The 12,039-nt window shown below is 37.9% G+C and overlaps 2 protein-coding genes across 2 annotated transcripts in view; both read right to left on the minus strand.

Moving 5' to 3' along the window:
- Positions 1 to 651: 651 nt before the first annotated feature.
- LOC142352012 (serine/threonine-protein kinase PLK4-like) lies at positions 652 to 4,950 on the minus strand. The gene is made up of 2 exons (XM_075404342.1): positions 1,987 to 4,950; positions 652 to 1,311 (listed from the first exon to the last, which is right to left on the minus strand). Exons 1-2 carry the CDS (start codon positions 4,873 to 4,875, stop codon positions 1,009 to 1,011), a joined length of 3,192 nt encoding a protein of 1,063 aa, XP_075260457.1. The 5' UTR covers positions 4,876 to 4,950; the 3' UTR covers positions 652 to 1,008.
- Positions 4,951 to 9,594: 4,644 nt separating this feature from the next.
- Positions 9,595 to 12,039, minus strand: part of LOC142351949 (uncharacterized) — a 50,554-nt gene continuing 48,109 nt past the window's right edge. The window contains exon 6 of the mRNA XM_075404228.1: positions 9,595 to 10,903. Within this exon, the coding sequence (XP_075260343.1) occupies positions 10,654 to 10,903 (250 nt within the window). The 3' untranslated portion in view covers positions 9,595 to 10,653. The remainder of the gene's footprint in view (positions 10,904 to 12,039) is intronic.

The following is a 12,039-nucleotide window of genomic DNA, read 5'->3' on the forward strand; positions in this document are numbered from 1 at the left end:
ATATTTTTCAGTCAAAACGAAGAGTGAAAAAGAAAACGAAATTCACATCATAAACATGATTTACAAAAATAGGAAAAAGAACAATTGTAAGACTAGATTTAGCTTTGCTATTCGAGCGGTAAGCTATAAAATTGCGTATTTCATACAAACGTAACTGCAAACAAACAATTCAGAAATAAAAGAGAAACCAAAATAAACAAATCAATGCCATTAAACTGGAAGAATATTCTATTACTAAGTAGATAATGCAAATCAATCTTGATTATTATCACTATTTTAATTCATTTTAAATGAAAATTGTAGTAAAACAAACTTCTGAGCAGATAAAAGATAGAAAAATAGATCAATAACTCCATCTGAAAAGACAATCTAATTAAAAACATCAATGAAGAAACTGAAATCAAAGTCAATTAATGAGAAATCTTCCCTCGAATTTTTCGTATGTGTTTGTTTAGCTTAACACTAGCAAATAAACAAGTTTTGAAGTACTTTTTTTTCGAATTTTCAAGATTTGCAGCCCGCAGATTGCTCAATTTCTAGACTTCATTCATCCAGTTGTCCAGCTTTGAGCTAGACAAATTTTTTTTGGCAAATTAACATTTTTCCACAAACAGAAATTCCGGTCCCCATTTTCTACATATAAAAGTCGAAGGAAACAGAAGCTTAGACCTCTCATAGGAATGGTTTCCTTTTCCCAATGTAGTATTGTGTAAGTTAGGTGTAATGAATATATTCACCTCTTATTGGTTACAGGAACCAACAGCTAATGAAAACGTTTTTTTCCTTTGTCCGGGAAAAGGAAACATTGCCCCGCCCGGGTTGACAATTATCATACAAGGGTCTTAGTTACCATACAAGAATAGCTATGATACGTCATATGTTTATTTTTTGCAAGATCTTTGTATGGTTACCAGATCATACATAACCCTGTAATCTTATCAAGTCATATATTATGACCTTATAAGATCACCAGAATTCTGTATGATCGCCAACACGGGTATACTACGTTTATTGAGAGTTTTGCGAATGTTTCGAAAGCGCGTTGATGAAGTGTGGCAGAAGAGAGACTTTCTCCCTCACGTCCGCAGGCAGACGACTGTTGAAACTGTACTTAACCGTTGTTGTCGAGGAGCGATGCGGGTGACCCAGGGACCCCGAGGGCTGGGATGATAGCGATGACGTCATCGAGAAGTGGGAGGAGTTTGGTTCGATGACAATTTGAGTGGCGTCGCGGAAGCTCACAATTGTTCCCAGTTGATCGTCTTGCGAGACGTGGCCCAGAAAAGAGCCAGATTCACTGATGACTTCGATCTAAAACCAATTAATGACTCATTCTTTGAAGGATTCGAATTTTATATTAGCTTAAAACGAATAGATGCTATATAAACTTATAATTACAGATCAACGATAACAAGCGCTCGCTTCGTGAAATCCGCTTTTGTTTCAAATGTCACCCAATGATGTTGCAAATTTAGGTTACTTGACTCTAATTTCACCGAGAAAATCTGGTATTAATCGAGAACTGCGTGGTGATTCGAGATAGCCAGAATTTCAAAGTGACTTTAGCAGAGTCACGTAACCTCGATTGAACGCATTTCGCAACTTCAAAAAAGATGGCAGTTTTAATATCTGGTACTGTATAGGGAAATCTGGCAATCTAGAGTCTGGAACTGCAGAGATCTGGACTTTAAAACTTGCAGTGCGTGTTTTAACTTAACATGCGCTGCACGCGCTTCATAAGCTGATATTTATATGCTTTAAGTAAGGGAAAAGCAATGTTTTTCAAAATCAATGTTTGCTTTGAAATGGTATGTTTCCGTTTTAGCCGTGAAATACTTTATACGGTTTTTGTCTCTTAAGTGATGGGCTGAACGTTTGCTTTAAATTGATTGATTTAAAAGTTCGCTTTGAAATTATTGACCTGAACAATAGCTTTTCGCTGTAAATTTTCGCTGTAGCAATAAATTTTCACTGATTAGAACTCACTTCAACTGGTCCTGGATTGACACCTGGGTTTGATTGGACAACTGATGATGCTGAAGATGCTGCACGTTGAGGAGCAGGATGGGCAGATGATGACCTCTGTTGCTTCTGCTGTTCCTGATGACGATGAACTTGACCTCTCTTCTGACCTGATGAATAAATCTGTTGCTGAGGCTGTGGGGGCTGCTTAGCCGGAGTTGCTTGACCAGCGCTGACTAAAGGCGATGATGCAGCCAGGTGATTTGATTGAATGGGTGACATATTAATACCTATTGTTGATGACAGTCTTTCATTCACAGATTGGCGATCTGTATCACACGTTGTTGACAGGGAATTATTGGACCCGTTTAGGAACCCATTTTGCCCACCGCGATCGGAACTTCCATTTTTTGAAGTCAAAGAAACTAAGGCTGTTGATGACAAACTTATAGGGCCGAAACTAGCGGTTGAGAATTCGCCTCCCGTCATTGTAATCTGACTTTGGGCGTTTGAGCTGGGAGTCGAGCTTGGACTAATTGAAGACATTCGTTTGCCGACTGTTATCGGAAACAGCGATTCGTGATAATCGGTTGATAAAGTTTCCTCTAAATCTTTGATCCCCTTTTCCACTTTCTCGCAATAGCTAAACGCCTTTGAAGCGTGAACAAACAATTCCTTCACATTTGTATCATGATACGAATAAATTTGCTCCGAATTGTCAAAAACGTGGTTCTCTCCTAAGGAATCGACAACTTTGATTCCATCTTTACTTTTCCTAACTTTAGCGTTACTGCTTCTATACACTGCTTCGCAATCGTGGTTCGGGGCGTTGTCCATTAACATAAATTTCCCCGAACTGTTATACAGGGTTACCTTCGGGGTATTCGATCTGATTATTTGGACGAATCTTGCCGCGTACTGGTACCGCTTCCAGTGTTTGGCTGGCAAATTGTGGTACGTAAACGCTTTGCTGTTATCACATGCGAGATTGTTTTTATTCGATTTGACCGAAGGTTCAACTAGGCTAATTTTCATGCCATCAGACGAAATGCTCAGAGCTGTCAAAACTTTCTCTTTTTTCGACGTCGTTTTGGAGAACTCCAACAAAACAGTGCAATCTTCTAAAATTGATATGGTCGCATTTTTTGTAACCTGTTTTATAGGTTTTAACCTGCTTGAATCTAAAGGCGGGGTTAGCATACACAACGAAGTTTCGGTTTTGCTTTCTTTGTCTCGATCTCGTGACTTTTGGCTACTTGATATCGGCGCGGTTGGAGGAAGTCTGGAACAACTACTTTCTGAGAACTGTTCTGAGTTCTGTCGAGAACTACCGCGTGAAAAACTTCGATCATTGCCAGATTTTGAGCTCTTTTGACCTCCGTTCACAGCCGAGCTGCGTTTCTTAGAGGGACACTCGACCGAGTTGGTGCGTGATTTGACAACGTTCTCAGACTTCTCCGAGACCATGGAATTTTCCATCGAGCGACTGCGATGGTACTGGCGATTACGCAACATATCGTCATCATTTGTGTGAACAATTCCTGAGCCATTAGATGGATGTTTTGGCGGCAAGTCTTCGGTAGAATTTGAGGTATGTTTTGAGATCATAGGAGCTTCCGGGTAAATTGATGAACTTCTCTGAGACGAATTTTTGAAATTCGCACTAGAGTCCACGGTTCCGTTTCTGCCCATTGTATAATTCCCGCTATCATTCGACATGTCCTGCGATTTACTCGTAGGTATCGCATTGACTGTCATAAGCTGTGATTGCTTCATAAACGGATGATCCAAAATCTCGAACAGTTTCAATCTTTGGGCAGGATTTTTCTTCAAAAGCGAGTGAATCAAATCTTGAGCATTGGCTGATAAATGATGCGGAATTTCGAACTGGGCATTCACAACTTTTGTCAAGGTAGATTTGATATTTTCAGTATCGAAAGGTGGTCGACCAACTAGAAACGTGTAAAGCATGGAACCTAAACTCCAAACGTCAGTTTCAAAACTGTGCGCGTTTCTAGACGCGATTTCAGGTGAAATGAAATTAGGCGTACCGCACATTGTGAAATGTTGTTGTTTGACATCCGTCATTCTAGTAGCGAGACCGAAGTCCGATATTTTTATATGATCTGAATGGGTTAGTAACAAGTTAGCTAAGCTCAAATCCCGATGTATAATTCCATGCGAATGAAGGTACACCACGCCTTCTATAACTTCTCGAAACAATTTCTGAGCTTCAAATTCTGTGAAAATTTTTTGGTTCGCACGCATGTAAGTATACAATTCTCCCTTAGCGCATAGCTCCATAACCATGTACACGTAATGTTTGTCTTCAAAATAGGTGTATAGCTCAACAATTGACGGGTGCTTAAGTTGACAATGAATTTCGGCTTCATTCTTCACCCGTCCAGCCATATTTGCAGATTTCATCAACTTTTTATCAATCATTTTGATTGCAACGTATTGTCCAGTTTTATTCGACAGCGCTCTATAAACGCAAGCAAAGCCGCCTTTACCCAGCAAGTCTAACACCTCATAATTCCCAATTTTCTCATCATTGCTTTTGGGTTCCCGACTTCTGTGCTCTTTGGAACTTCCACGCGAGGACGGGCGACCTTGACCGTCAACCGAGGACCCGTTATTCATCGTATGGTTCTGCTTTGATTGCAGTTCACAGCTCCCGTCGTATTGGGGTTGCATAATGTGAGGTTGTTGGTAATGATTCGGGTTATAGGGTGCAAGTGGTCCGTTAGAAACCGGCGGAGGGAATAAGTAATTATTTGTGTTGGTTGAAGTGAATGATGTCTCAATGCTTCCATTGGAATTGCTGTCACTGCTGACGTTACAAGGTCTGTTCCTTCCAAGGTTATTGTTGTTAGTGTTGCTGTTGTTAGAGACAGCAATAGAGCCTAGCATCACCACATTTCAACAAATGTCACGTCATCTGAGAATCTAAAAACAGGCAAATTAACTCGATATAACCAAGTCTTGCATGACAGGTAAGATGTGATCATTCGTGCTTAATCGGCCTACTGAGACGGCAATAAGATATTATCAATGACAAAGTTGGCACAAAGGGTAGCTAGGTGACGGCAGGGGTACAGCCGATGTCCCGCAAAGAACAAATACCCCTAACCCCTCAAAACAAGGTTACAGTGCTGATGGAGTGCCCATTCCTGATTGAGTGCCCATTCCTGAAGTGGCCCAGTTCGAAATGCCCTGAAACTGCGTAGACTTGCTAGTGCATGTAATGAGCGACATCACATAGAAGATTTACCGATACCAGACACGAAGACGACAGTTCATAACGTCCTAAACGCCTTATAATTCGGCACTTAAAAGTTGTCTGATACCAACAACACAACTAAACTTGACCATAAAGCAAAAGACCTATGCAAAACCAATGCCCACGCAATTGTGCTCAGTACATCAGGTCTTGAAATCAGTATTAATTTTCCTCAATTCTGTATCGACTCAACACTCGAAGGAAGGAATAAAGAAAGCTGCTGTATTCGAAGACATGCAGATCTATAGACTATCCAAGAACAAGTTGTAAAGAATGTTGGTAGTGAAGTGTTGGACGTGAGAAAACACTTCTGATGAGAAAATCAATCGCCTGTTCATAATATTCGATTTCAAGAACAAGTTTCCAAACATGTAATAGAACGAAATCCTGAGCAATAAATAGTTTGCAATAATGTCCCGGGAGAGACCAAAGGCGCAACACATCACAGAAAGGTTAGAAATTGTTTCCACCAAAACTCGACTACTCTGGAAAAATTTTGGTGGTCACGACTCAAACAGCTTTTATGTGGGAGACTTTTCTCATGGAAGGCAGATAATGCACTCGTCAAGCATCTTTCTATTCATACCAGGAAAATTCCACAACTGCTTCAACAGAAAGCAGCAGAGCTTTATCTCTGATTCACGTTGACTTTGAGTTGAGATACACAATAGAAGAGAAAACAAAATTTTGACAGTAGTTCTAAGCTCATTTTTCAGACAACTACTCATAATTATACTTTTTTCAAAAATATTTAAGACTAGTTTTAATGAAAACAATAGCGAGCTCGATTTGAACAGATTTCTCAAGATGTCATGAAACAGTGGTAATTCAAAACTGTTCTCCCCAGTCTACTCAAACTCAGATCTACTGTTCTGGCGAAACCGCCTGCAGCACTTTCTAAAATGAATTCAACATAAGCAAAAAACGATTGCTTGTTGGCCCAGCATCCAACGGACGTTGAAGATATGGTAGAAAAACTAAGGATTGTTAGTTGAAATGGCATATGCGGGGAAAAACTAAACATCTTATAAATGGGTTCCACGTGGACTGTAGTTGTAAGGCAGAGGTAAACTTATAGTAATTATTGACGCCAGTTCAGGCTGGATCAAGCTTTGAATACGCTGGTTAGCGTTTCAGAAAAATCTAAAACTCACGTTAGTTAAACGTACACAAGAATTGGAGTACAAAAAGTTTGACGACGGTCTCAAATTTTTAACATTTATTGGTTCAAGAAAGGTTTAGAATCTCGTCAGTGGCAGCATTTTGAAAAAGTCCTAAGATATTTTCGGAAGTTGTGTTCAAATAGGAAAATTTTTACTTGAAAAGGAAGCTTATTCCTTCCGGAGCAACGACATAGATATACTATATTGTCGTCTCGTAGCTGCGGTATCTCGTCCAACAAGATCCAGGACGTAATCAGGGCATCCTTCAGACTCATTAACATAACAAGAACAATAAAATTTTGAATAAAATGCACTGCCTGATTGGCAACCAATAAAGTTGTTTTAGGCAGGCCGACGTTGTGCTAGGCGCAGAGTGAAAAACCAAGCGGGCTGCAGAGTTCATAATTCGATGGAGCGTTCACAGTAGAACAATTAGCAAGGCATAAAATACGACGTTGCAATAAGACGCGACATGACCAAACACCAGATTAATCCTATCAATATTTTCGATTCGATTTGTTTTCTTATTGAATCAATATTACAAAGGAAATACTAATAGGAGCTCGAATAAAGCGAATCAACTCTCCGACTAAAATTAAGTAAAGAGTAAAGATAACAACCACTCAATAATTAGGCAGAATTATTAAGCCATATAATTTAAATTTCCTACATTCATATATTCAGTTTTGACTCGAATCAGCTTTCATCCAGTCATGGTAAACCATTCCAAACAATCAATCATGAGAGTTACAAATTTCAACTGATTAAGGCTTGAGTCAAAAACAAAGTATAGTACAACATCGTCTGAATAAAAATAGTAGTCCAACATCGGTTCTTTCAACTTATCTTCACATGGCACAAATAGTATAAGTAGAATACCTCAGACTGATCTTAGTGGCACAGCAATTAAAATTATCAGCTGATTGGAAAAACCCTAAAAAAACTTCCAGAGCTTTTAGAATGATAACTTTCAAGAAATTGTAGTACAACGGATTACACACAAAAACTTTCGATAAAACTCAAGCTTAAAAAGTATGTTCATTTATTACAAAGCAGAAGAAAGATCTAAACAAGAAACATTATACAAATCGACTCATCCAAAAAAATAGCTTGTTGAAAACTTTGAGCGTGGCTAATTCAGTGGATTATGGAAGACGATAGGCACTGACACCTGTTGATAATTTTATTTGACTAAAGAAGCGAACAAGTTTGCTCATGAACAGCACACGTTCAAGAATTTTCCAGATTTCCCTTAAATTTGACATAGGACAACAGTTTGACAAAGCTTCAGGGTCAAAATGAGACTTTTTAATGATTAGCCTCACAATGCATTTTCGTTCCTTCAGAAAATAGCTTGTTTGAATCGGCAGATTACCAACTTTATTAAAATACTGTTTCAAAGACTCCCACCAAAGTTTTGGTCAAATTCTCAAGGAATGGGCAATTCTTTCAATGTTAAGACAGCAAAGCCAACTAAAACTTCTATGTACAAAATGATCTTTAAAATTATTGCAAACAGATTTTTCCAGAAATGCTGTTATCTTTTCTAATCGAAGTATTTAATTTAAGATTCAAGGAAAAATTTCTTGTTTTCATTAGGATTTTTGCCATAACCATCCGAATTTTTGTGATGACATGTGACCAATTTTTTCATTTTTGTTCAATTTTCTGTAAAAAAAACCGGGTAATTTTGATCCCAAACAGACTTTGGTATTTATGGGTGATTTAAGTTCACATAATCAGAATCGTTTTTTAAAAAAATCTGGTCCAACTTTTTTCAACATCATCCATTTCAGTGCCACAAACAAGATAGTTTTCAAATTTGACTGCACCAAACTTTTTCCACTTCCTCAATGATAACTTTTTGTTGGTTTACAATTTCGAACCTGCAGAATATCCCAGCCCAAAACCGCATGATCCTGACCATAAAAGGCTATCTAGCGTTGTGTTACTCAAACGTCCCTGAATCCCATGATCAAGAATACCACATGATAAAGGAGACCACCAGATCTCTGGTTCGTATCAAGCAATAACTGTTGCAAATCAAACTTCTCTAGAAATGATGTCCTATACCGCATGGTAGCTTTTGTAAACATTGAGATGTTTATATAACCAACTAACAGCAGTCATTCAAAAATGTCTTCTCGTGTACCATTTTTCCGCAAAATTAGTTCAAGAAAAATGTAATTCAGCGGTGACAACTTCTTTTGATATACTTCTAGGTGTAAAATTTTAATTTGGAAAAAAATCGTAAAAATATCTTGAGAGAGAAATTTAGATCACGCAAAACTTCAAGGGCGTCACTCGAAAAGTCAAAACGGTCGAGCAAACATTGTGCATTAAGAAGACACGTTTACAACAACTGATTCAAACTTCGTTCGAGAGCAATGAACAAACTTCGTTATAGAGCCATTAAAAAGCATTTGAAACAATGCAAACTTCAAATAAATGACAAATATTGCCTCATCAGCGTTCTTATGTTCACGAAATACAGCTCATCCGGAAAAAAACTAAATATATACTGAATTAAATGATCTATGAAATACTGTGCACGCTGAAAATGATTATGCATTCAAATGCGCAATATAGCCCCGACAAATCACTCCATCACACAGTGCAAGTTAACGTTAATAACTACGAAACATCTTGGTCAAAATTCGATTCCAAGTATATCAAAATGACAAATTGAGCGAGCGAGTGATTATTGTTCGCATTTTGGGATCTGTTTAGCCCCTTCCCGGGTACGAATATTTAAAAAAAAACATATCAAGTGAAATGTCAGATATATAGTACACTTTATATCAGACATTAGGGGTGCAAATTAGCTAGAATACTACTAATATCTTACTGATATTTTATACCTTTTATTTTAACTTACTAACTGCAATTGCTAGCCCTATATCTTTTTAGGGTACACAAATATTTTTAGGGTACGCAATTAGCGTAATAATGCTAAACGGCGCATCAGTTTGATCACACAGGCTTCGCCAAATTTAAATTTTGTTCACGGGCAAAGGTAAACAGACCCATATTTAGAGACAGAAAACCTCTTGATAGCCCAAACTCAATTCCAAGAATCAAGTCATGATTACTGCAGTTTGATCGCTGGTAAACGTTGAATATCTCGGTTTAACAGAAACTGCCAACTATAACGTGCAAACAAAGTTAGACTAGCTCAAATTAGACTTCGAGTGAGTGACGTTGAATTAACAGCAGTATAGGCAAACATAAACAGATTGCATGTTTTAATGGTTAGTTCAATTATAGAGTCTAACTAAAAGGGTAATTTTGAGGGTTAGACTTAAGAACGATACTATGATAGGTGGTTGTACGAGTCACCAAGGTTCAACTAACAACCGGGTTGAATGGACAGGATTTCAAAAGCTGGGTTCATAAAAAAGGCTCATTAAGAGCAGCCAGGGTTTTGCCGTCACAATTTAAAAGTTCCTTGCCAAATTTAAATGACAGCATTCCTCAGCAACTGTCAAAGTATTCTAAAATGTAACTATTTTTTCACTGACATATGCGAACATTTTTATCCATTATTCCTCAACTCAGAATTACTCCGGCTTTTAAATTGTAAACAACGGTCATCTTTTCGAAAATCAAAATGATTACAAAACCCTGTTTGACGAAGCATCAGTAAACTACTTTGAAAGGATTGAGAACATAAAACTAATAAATTTACTTTTTATAACAACATCTACTTGGTTCCTTAGTTCGCAATTTTGATCCAAGACACATTAAACGCTTTCTGAAGCCGCAACATTCATTGAAGCATTTAGATACGCGAAGAGCTGAATTATATTCATGGTTAGCATCAAAATTAGATTGTAATACAAAAAAATGAAATGTTTTCTACCGAATCAAAAAGATTGATCTGTCAGGTCTTGTTACCAATGATAACTTTTTTAACGTTTTTATTACAAAAACGTCCATGTTATTTTTACTCACAATTTCTTGAACTGTATCACTTTTTCAATCAAAACTCGAAAATTGCTCGGCTGGTTACATGACATTTTCTCAATTGCCTTAAATGCCCAAGGTCAAAGTAGAGTTATTGGGTAGAAATTTGGGCAACTTTTGGGTATTTTGTCTTGCTGGGTTATTTTGGCATTGGTAAATTGTCTTGACACAAACCATCAAAATTTGGTTAAATAATCGAACGGGGTTATTCATTTTAACAAAACCCGATCATCTTATCTATCATTACCGCAATATGCGTTGTGCTTAGTAGGAATGAAATCATTCTGCAACTTTGCTATTATCGTTGTTGTTGTTTATCTTCTCTTTGATCTCGTTGCTTCCCTGCTGGATCGCTGGGTACTGGGAGAGTGATCCGGATGTCAGGTACATGACGGACTTGGGGTGGACAATCTCGAATGAGACGACTCGTCCACTGCTGTGTTGGGTCATGTAGTTGCCACTTGGGATATAGGCCAAAACCTCCTGCAGTCGTTGAAGGGTTTCCATCACAACTCGGATGTCCTCCAGTCTATAAAGCACAAGTATATAATACCTTTTTATAGTATTAAAGGTAGCCGGTAGATTGTCAAAAAGTAGCCTTAAGACATTGTAGACGTTCAAAACGACAAACCCAAAGGGATGGAAGAGGCGATGGACTGAAGGGGGGTGGTTCCAAACTGAAAGTTGAAAGACGTTAACTATAAGTTTGAAGTTCATCTAAACTCAAAATTTCTCAAAGATTCATCAACATTAATCAAAATTTCAGAAAGAAAGCTAGTACCAAGCATGCGGTAAAAAATTATCAATCCAAAATTGGTGTAACACTCATTTTTCAATTTTTGAACTTCACAGCAATTGACTTAACCCTCCGGATTATAAGACGAACCCTAATAAATCACTGCGGATTACTAGAAGAATTATCAGACGAAAAGTCACATACGAAAGACTAGAAGGAATAAGCTCTAACATCCACGAACTTCATCTGAGAGCAACTAAGAATAGCAGGTACAAACAAAAAACGCCTCAAGACGCGTGACATAAAACCCAAAAACATAACTGACTAACGTCGTTCTAGAACGACTAGCGGGAGATCGAATCTATTATAGCCTGCTTAAGTCGGTGGAGGGTGGAGTAACTAAATTAACAAAGGGCGGCTGCTTCAAATGACGTCATTGGGGGAACCACTATAACCACTAATAAAAAACTTAAACCACTTTATGCCGCTTTTAGTAGTCAGTTGCCACCAGTTTGAGCTCAGCTGCTGCCACTAATGAATGAGAGAGAACTTCAGCTCACGCAAAACGAAAAAATCACGGGCGTAAAAGTCACTCGAAGAGTCAAAACGGTCAAGCAAAAGTTTTTCATATAGAATATAGCTTCGTAGACCTGCAGTCTCAAAAAGATTAAAAAAAAAACAGACCAAAAAATACATTTCTTTCTCATAAAATGAAGAGATGTTTTACTTTGATCAAGAATATGTATAACTTATTGCTGCTTCTGTTCGCTGCTCTTAAATAACATTCAATTGGAGTGACACACTAAACCTTATCTGTTCGAATTAAAAGTCAATTTCAGAGTGAGGAAGTCATTTTTAAGAGTGAGGTAAGTCACGTGTGACCAAAAACTTAGTTAAGCAAAAAAACACGCTCAACTAAGCATAAAAAA

This window comes from Convolutriloba macropyga, chromosome 13, assembly GCF_964194025.1.
Source record: "Convolutriloba macropyga chromosome 13, txConMacr16.3, whole genome shotgun sequence".
Taxonomy (NCBI): domain Eukaryota; kingdom Metazoa; phylum Xenacoelomorpha; order Acoela; family Convolutidae; genus Convolutriloba; species Convolutriloba macropyga.

Excerpts from the sequence above, each read along its gene's own strand:
- LOC142352012 (XM_075404342.1), bottom strand. The coding sequence starts at position 4,875 with ATGCTAGGCTCTATTGCTGTCTCTAACAACAGCAACACTAACAACAAT. Across the intron at positions 1,312-1,986 it reads TCAATCCAGGACCAGTTGAA|ATCGAAGTCATCAGTGAATC; the intron begins GTGAGTTCTAAT and ends AATTGGTTTTAG.